The 7,175-nt window shown below is 44.4% G+C and overlaps 1 protein-coding gene across 1 annotated transcript; it reads right to left on the reverse strand.

The window, feature by feature from the left end:
- Positions 1-1,230: 1,230 nt before the first annotated feature.
- Positions 1,231-6,753, reverse strand: LOC124702735 (probable dolichyl-diphosphooligosaccharide--protein glycosyltransferase subunit 3). Its single transcript, XM_047234892.1, has 2 exons — positions 5,679-6,753; positions 1,231-1,468 (listed from the first exon to the last, which is right to left on the reverse strand). Exon 1 carries the CDS (start codon positions 6,719-6,721, stop codon positions 5,726-5,728), a length of 996 nt encoding a protein of 331 aa, XP_047090848.1. The 5' UTR covers positions 6,722-6,753; the 3' UTR covers positions 1,231-1,468; positions 5,679-5,725.
- Between the last annotated feature and the right edge of the window lie 422 nt (positions 6,754-7,175).

Below are 7,175 nucleotides of genomic sequence, written 5' to 3' on the forward strand. Positions count from 1 at the left end.
TCTTTCTATGAAAATACGGTGACATTTTATATCGTTCTCGTACGGAAGTGGTATATCATATTCTAGACTTGGAGCATGCAGCCCAACACCAGAGACGAATAAAGAGGTGACAAATAGTATGTTTAGTGCACAAGAGGAACCAGTGAAGCGATTACCTACTTGTAAGGTTAACTGATGTCAACATGTTAACTAATTCTTTGATTAATTTAACTCATGTGTGGGATCTGTCGTAGAAGTATCGGGATACTACCGGTTCAAGGAATACTATCGCACTCTAACAACGATACCACTAGATTGGGATACATTGTGCGATATGTATCGTTTCAGTCCGGTAAAATCTTAGTATTGTAAGATGCTGACAACCATATCTAGCAGTGGTCGTGAGCAACGTTCCTTAGGCCTACTCTATCCACCAAGACGTGTCGCTTTAGGGTAGGAGATTATAAAAATAAATCCTTTTTCTTAACATAGAATAGAAAAATGAAGTATTGAGCTATGGTCGTCACTACCTATCAGCTCTGACTTTGTTTTACAATTTTTCAATCAACCATGGCGTGATTTAAGAAAAGAAATTATGTGTTCTTTTCATAAGAATTCTTCTGCTACTGAATAGTAAGTTTCACTGAATATTCCTCATCTGCCGCCATCTATTGCTCACACTAGCACTCAAGTACCCAACGGCCGGTAGAATGTCGTACCGTGGCATAGCATGGAACTAGGACTTGTTGTGTAACTAGTAGTGGTATTTTTTTCATACTATTCACGCGATTTCTGTTCTCTATGCCAAATCAAAGTTGGCCATCCTTTTGGTCTGGTGTCCATAAAAGGAGTTGGACTTGACCTGTTGCACGAGCACCATACCCGAGACCTGACTTGGATCGAACCTTCCACGCCTGGCCTGACCGGAAGCTGGCCAGAAGTGACGGTGGGGAAGGTTCAGTTTTTAACAGATTCGGAAGTTTCGTCGGTTCAGGATGCAACGTGCCAACACGGCCACCAAATGGGATTGTGTGTCCTTGCTTCGCAGCCATCAGGCTCCAGCATTCACCACGGCAGGGCTCCGTCTTTCTCTATTGTGTGGGTGGCGTCTGATACAATCGCTAAAAAAAAGGTATTGTGAATAAAAGAAATCTGAGCGCGTCCCTTGACGAGCAAAGATGTCAGACCACGGTTTCCGTTTTTTTTCTGGCTAATACACGCCTCAAATACTATAAATCCAGGCGAAACACATGGCTAATATCTCCCACTGTATTATTCAATCTGTGTTACTGCCTGAGAAGAGATATCACCGAAGATTTACCATTGTTGAAGCAAAGCAGTAAGTTAAGTCCTCTGCATAACTATAATAAAATGTCATGTTCTCTATATTCCACAATACAGCATCAAGAGTTCAAATCTTAAACTTGGTACGGTGTCACAATCAAAATGATGCTCATCTCGCCATGCTCATTCTGGATGGCTCCACATCCTGAAATAAAAAACAAGCGGACGTTACAATATTTTTACAAATAATTTTTGTAGATACAGTAACAAACAGAATAACTATGCTTTGTATTAATGAACCTGTATTCTAGATAGCTTTCACGGAATTATAAAATACATCTAAGTGTTAACTGCAGCCTAGAACTTGAATTCTCAACATGACATGGTTACATATCCGGTATGAACTAAAGTACTCATCATTGCAGAAGAGGCAGCTTTAAGATATACTATTACTGGCTTTGAAATACTGCTAAAACTTGGCTAAACACAAGTGTTCTATAGGAGTCCAGTAATCTTCATGTGGCACCAGGATACTTAGCTACTCTTTCTGATTCAAGTTTTTGCTCGGTAAATTACAATGTCACTCGTCATAATGAATAGAAATTGTTAGATATGCCCTCAGATTTGTTTTTTGTAAAACATCTAACAAAATTATAGTGCCAACACAGGCACAAACCAATAACAAAAGAAAAAGAGTCATCCCAGTTAGAAAAACTCTTCACCGGCTGTCAATATACTAGTTGATGTGAAATAAAATAACGAGTAGGTATACATACAATACGCATTGGCTAAGGTAAGGCATACTAAATTTAGAGTGAAGTCTACTTTCGATTTTCTTTCTTTTAAATGACATGTTAAACCAGATTTTAAAGTATCACCACGGTGCACCACATTTTGCAGCGAAACTAACAAGTTATATCAGAAGAATGAAGACTGCAATCTGGTGCGTGTTGTGATTCTTTTCAGAAATATCTGAATGTGTCGTTTCTAACAAATACAGAACCCACCAGCAATTTAATCTTATATTTACTCTATTTACAAAAATATATGTCGCTTTATGAGATGATCACACCATACAGAGGAAATCACCAGTGAAGTTACTGAAATATTTTCAACATGTACCATTGTATTATGAAGATGTAAAATGGGTCGCAAGTGTTCATACATATAGTACTCCCTCCATCCCAAAACCGAGTCACTTATTTTGGGACAGAGGAAGTATACGATTTAACTATGGTATCTGTGGTCATGTCATTCAACTATCTCATGAATTCAATACATCCTTGTTCTGCGTGCACGGTGGGGATTGGAGCCTTAGACTCATTGTTAAATAAGAACATAACATGCATTCTTATGGGGCTTTCCATAGCTCTTAGACTAGACATGGGAATGGGATAATGTGCATCAATCATGTACCAGGTATTTGGAAATGTTTCAAGCCATTTATTCCCACATATATCCAATAAAATGACTGCAGCAAGCCTCAAATGTTATGCTTCTTGGTACCAACATACAATAATTTGTTAAACACCATAAAAGATTTTAAAAAAAGTAACAGTGCAACTACTCAAATCAATGGCACTAAACACGGAGATACTCCGTCCAGAACAATAGTAAATGTCTTTCAGACTTTTGCACTGACTCTAAATACATTTTGACGATAAATCCGTGTCATGTATTGACACAATAAATCTGGGAGGACAGGTGGTTGGATGGCAAGTCCATCAAGGAGATGGCGCCTGAGGTGTATGCTTTGGTGCTGAAGCGCCGGCGGAAGGCGCGCACGGTCCGTGAGGCGTTGGTTGAACGCACCTGGATCCCCGACATAGTAGGTGCACCGAGCACCCTGGCACTGTGGCAGTACGTACAGCTGTGGGGCCGGCTCAGGGACACAAAACTATCGGAGGGACCCGGACAGGCTGGTTTGGCGTTGGACGACGGATGGCCAGTATCCTGCTATGACACCCTCTTCCAGGGGGCGAACTATCGGAGGACCCGGACAGGCTGGTTTGGTGTTGGACGACGGATGGCCAGTATTCAGCCAGATCCTGCTATGACACCCTCTTCCAGGGGGCGATCATCTCAGGTTCCTGGAAGCTTAACTGGAAATCTCCTGGGCGCCGCCTAGGGTGAAGTTCTTCGTTTGGTTGGCCTGCCTCGACAGATGCTGGACGGGTGAAAGACTGGCACGGCGCGGACTTCCGCACGCGCCTAGATGCCTGCTATGCGACCAGTCTGTTGAGACCATGAGTCCACGAGGCACCTTCTCACAGGTTGCTCCTTCTCAGGACGGTTTGGTTTGAGGTCCTGTCGTGGATCCGATCCACCTCAGGCCCTCCCACGGCTGAGGGTGACTTCGTGGAGTGGTGGTTGCTGGTGGTGCGGACCGCCCCTCGCCAACTGCGTAAGGACACTTCTCGATTATCATGCTTACGGCATGGTGGATTTGGAAACACCGGAACGTGGCGGTCTTCGACAACGCACGGCCTTAGGTGATATCCTTGTTCAACGACATCGTGGCCGAGGCGCGGCAATGGGCGGACGCGGGAGCCCGGGGTGTGCGCCAGTTACTCCCCTAGTTTAGTCTTTTTTCCTTTTCTTGGGTCGAGTTGTACGGTGTGTTGTGTCCGTCCTCGGTCTTGTACATAAACTCTTCTTTATCTATCAATGCATCGAAACGCAAGGCTTTTGCGTTTTCGCGAAAAAAAATGTATTGGCATGAAAATCCAATACATTTTGACGATAAATCTGTGTCATGTATTGTTAAACGCTGGAAGTTTACAGAATTTTCAATATTTTCACGATCAGTTCAATAATGACATATTCATGTCACCGACATCATTGTTTAAATAATATCAGCAATTCCAAACCCTTTAAGAATTTGTAGTTGATGAATTCTTCCTCTTATAGAAGACATTTAGGATTTTAGATAAAAGATAAATCTTTTAAAACAAATGAAGCACATGTGGCATATTCACATTGCAGGGCAAAGGGCAAATTGTACATGAGATGAATCTAGCCAAAGACTGATGTACCAACTGGAGTACTAACACGATGGAACTGTTTTAACAGATACTATCCAAGCTTGTTGTCTCACTGTTACGATGTGGTTTATGATCGGATATTCAGACTACGACTAAATGACGTATATAAATTTTAAATTAGCCGTCAATAAAGTGTCTTAATATTAAGTTTTGCTTAGAAAGAGCATGCCTCATTGCCTCATGATTCAACTAAGGGAACCAATAACAGATTACACTATCCAAAGTACAAGGAAACTTAATGGGCTTCTGCGAAGAATCAACATAATAATGATACGGTAGGCTAACTTATTCAAGATGACCATTTGTTCTAAGCGCAAAGCATCAAATATCGGGAGCAAAATAAAAAACAGCACCTTGTAACAAGAAATAATATGTCAAGGTGCAATGCAATCCCTCTGTCCCATAATATGAGATGTTCCAGCACATGCCAATTATCAAAACGATTTTTTCTTAGTAATGATATGCACACTGGTACCAAAAGATAATACCTATGGAAGTATGGAGGTAATAAAAGGACGATAGAACTCCCTCCATGTCACAATACGTGTCACTTTTGGAAGTTGACAAGTTTCATGGACTTCAAATGTTACGCTTTATCATCATTCGCCATGAAAACATCTTCAAATGAAAATAAAATTACTCCCTCCATTCACTATTATAAGATGTTTTAGGTTTTTTCGAAAATGCATGTATCTAGACGTGTTTCAGTGTGTAGGTTCACTCATTTAGGTTCATATCTAGTCCATATGAAAATATCTAAAATATTTTATGATAGTGAACGGAGGGAATACAACATGGAAGTATAATCATGATGAACCCAGAGTTGCCAATTTGTTGTTGTAGATGCTGATACTTGATAGATTTTCCAATATTAGTGGGCATGCCTTAAAATGTCCAACTCGGCAGATTCTAAAATAACATGTATTGCGACACCAAGGGAGCATATGAGCATTCGCAGAGAGAAACCAAAAGAGGGGAAAAGAAGCCTAACACTAGCTATCTGTCATTTGGGCTCAGTAGCTCTGTGAATTATAAGAGAAAACACTGCTACAAATTCATTGAGGCGCCATCAAATATTTTCTGCTCTCAAGTGTTCAGATAACAACCTCCAGAAAGAACACCAAATGTAGACAATGAAAAAAAAAACAGCAGGTGTTGCTAGACATATTTGATGTTTTTGAGTTTTAGTGTTAGGAAGTTCATCAGCAATCACATTTGCGAAAATGGGTACAATAACAATTTCTGAACTGTTAAATTACATGACTCGACTTTGAAAATTCATATTCGTACATGCGTTGCTAAAATATAACTGGGCACATGTCACCAAAACGCCAGGTAGAGAATGGAAAAGGGAGAGACATCATTACATACCTGTGGAACCAAAGGAAAGAAGCATGGCCGCTTATTGAGGCAGCATTTTACCTCCAGCTACTAGGCCAGAAGGTATGGATGCTATATCCAGTCTTCCAGTTATCCAAGAAAATGACCTTCCTGACAGCCCACCATCCGACTATCATGACCGCCACCATTGCAAATCGCTGCGTCTGCAGGCTCTCCACCTTGACCAGCAAGTGCGTGACGACAGCTATCATCAGGCCTACGAGGGTGTAGAGGGAGCCGACCGCAAACCCCTCAGCGCCGAGCTGCATCCCTGAACCCTGGTAGAAGAAGACGAGCTTGTTTGGATCGGCCCGGTCCGTGATGAACATGGGCGTATGCCTGATGATCCCGTACATCCCACCCGACACGCTGAAGAAGTAAACGAAGAGCGCCCCAGCCATCCAGACGCGGCGGTCATGGAGCAGGGTGTCCCCCTGTAAGATCCTCTTGACCACGAACGGGATGGAGGCCAGGAACATGACGACGAGCAGGATGATCTGGTTGCGGGAGACGAGGGGTGGGCGGGTGATGGGGCCGACCTGGAGGCCGGTGCGGGCCTCGACGAACTCGAGCATGGAGTCGGCGAGGCGGGAGAAGTGGGACTGGTCCATCTGCTCGGAGTCGGCGAGGCGGGAGTGGTGGGGGCGGATGAGGCGGACGTGGGGGAGGGAGTTGACGCCGAACTGGGAGAAGGAGTGCTGCGACTCGGAGAACTCGATGTCGGCGAAGAAGAGGTCGGAGGAGGCCGGGTTGTTGGCCTGGAAGGCGGCGGAGAGGAGCGCGAACTCGCGGCGGAGCTGGGGGAGGTGCAGGTCGGACTTGGAGTGGAGCGATGTGGCGTCGAAGAAGACGAGGACGGAGTAGGGGCGCGTGGACGATGAGAGGAAGCGCGTGACGGAGGTGTCGGTGAGGTGGATGACGCCGGAAGGGGAGCGGGAGCGCAGGGACTCGAGCTCTCCAACGAGGTTGTTGGCGCCGGCGGAAGCGGCGGCCGCGGCGAGGAGGAGGAGGAGGAGGTGGGGAGAGATCGCCATGGCGATGGCTGGATCTGGTGAGGAGACCGGCGGGCGGGGTAAACTGTGTGAAGATGGAGCAAGAGTGGAAAGGTAGAAGAGGAGGACCTGTAGGGTGGACCCGCAAAGCACTGCGAATAGGCCCAGTGAACGGTACGATGGGCCAAAGTGCAGGCCTACATTTCCTTTCTTTAATACACATCCAAGCCCAGCAGGCCTCCATGAGCAGGAAGGAGATAACCTAGCCACCTGAAACATCTTAGAGCATCTTCAGCCGCCTACCAACGCGTCCCAACGGTGTCAGAGGATCGAGCGTTTAAGCGTTTAAGAGATGTTTTTCTTCGTGCCGTGCTTGGAGGATGTCGCTGTCCAGCCACGGCCCCCAACGAGACTCTAATTTTTTTTGTTAGAGTATTAAAAATACAACCATTTTATTACGTAGTATACAAATAAATATATTTGCTAACAAAAAATT

This window comes from Lolium rigidum, chromosome 3, assembly GCF_022539505.1.
Source record: "Lolium rigidum isolate FL_2022 chromosome 3, APGP_CSIRO_Lrig_0.1, whole genome shotgun sequence".
NCBI classification, from domain to species: Eukaryota; Viridiplantae; Streptophyta; class Magnoliopsida; order Poales; family Poaceae; genus Lolium; species Lolium rigidum.

Excerpts from the sequence above, each read along its gene's own strand:
- LOC124702735 (XM_047234892.1), bottom strand. The coding sequence starts at position 6,721 with ATGGCGATCTCTCCCCACCTCCTCCTCCTCCTCCTCGCCGCGGCCGCC.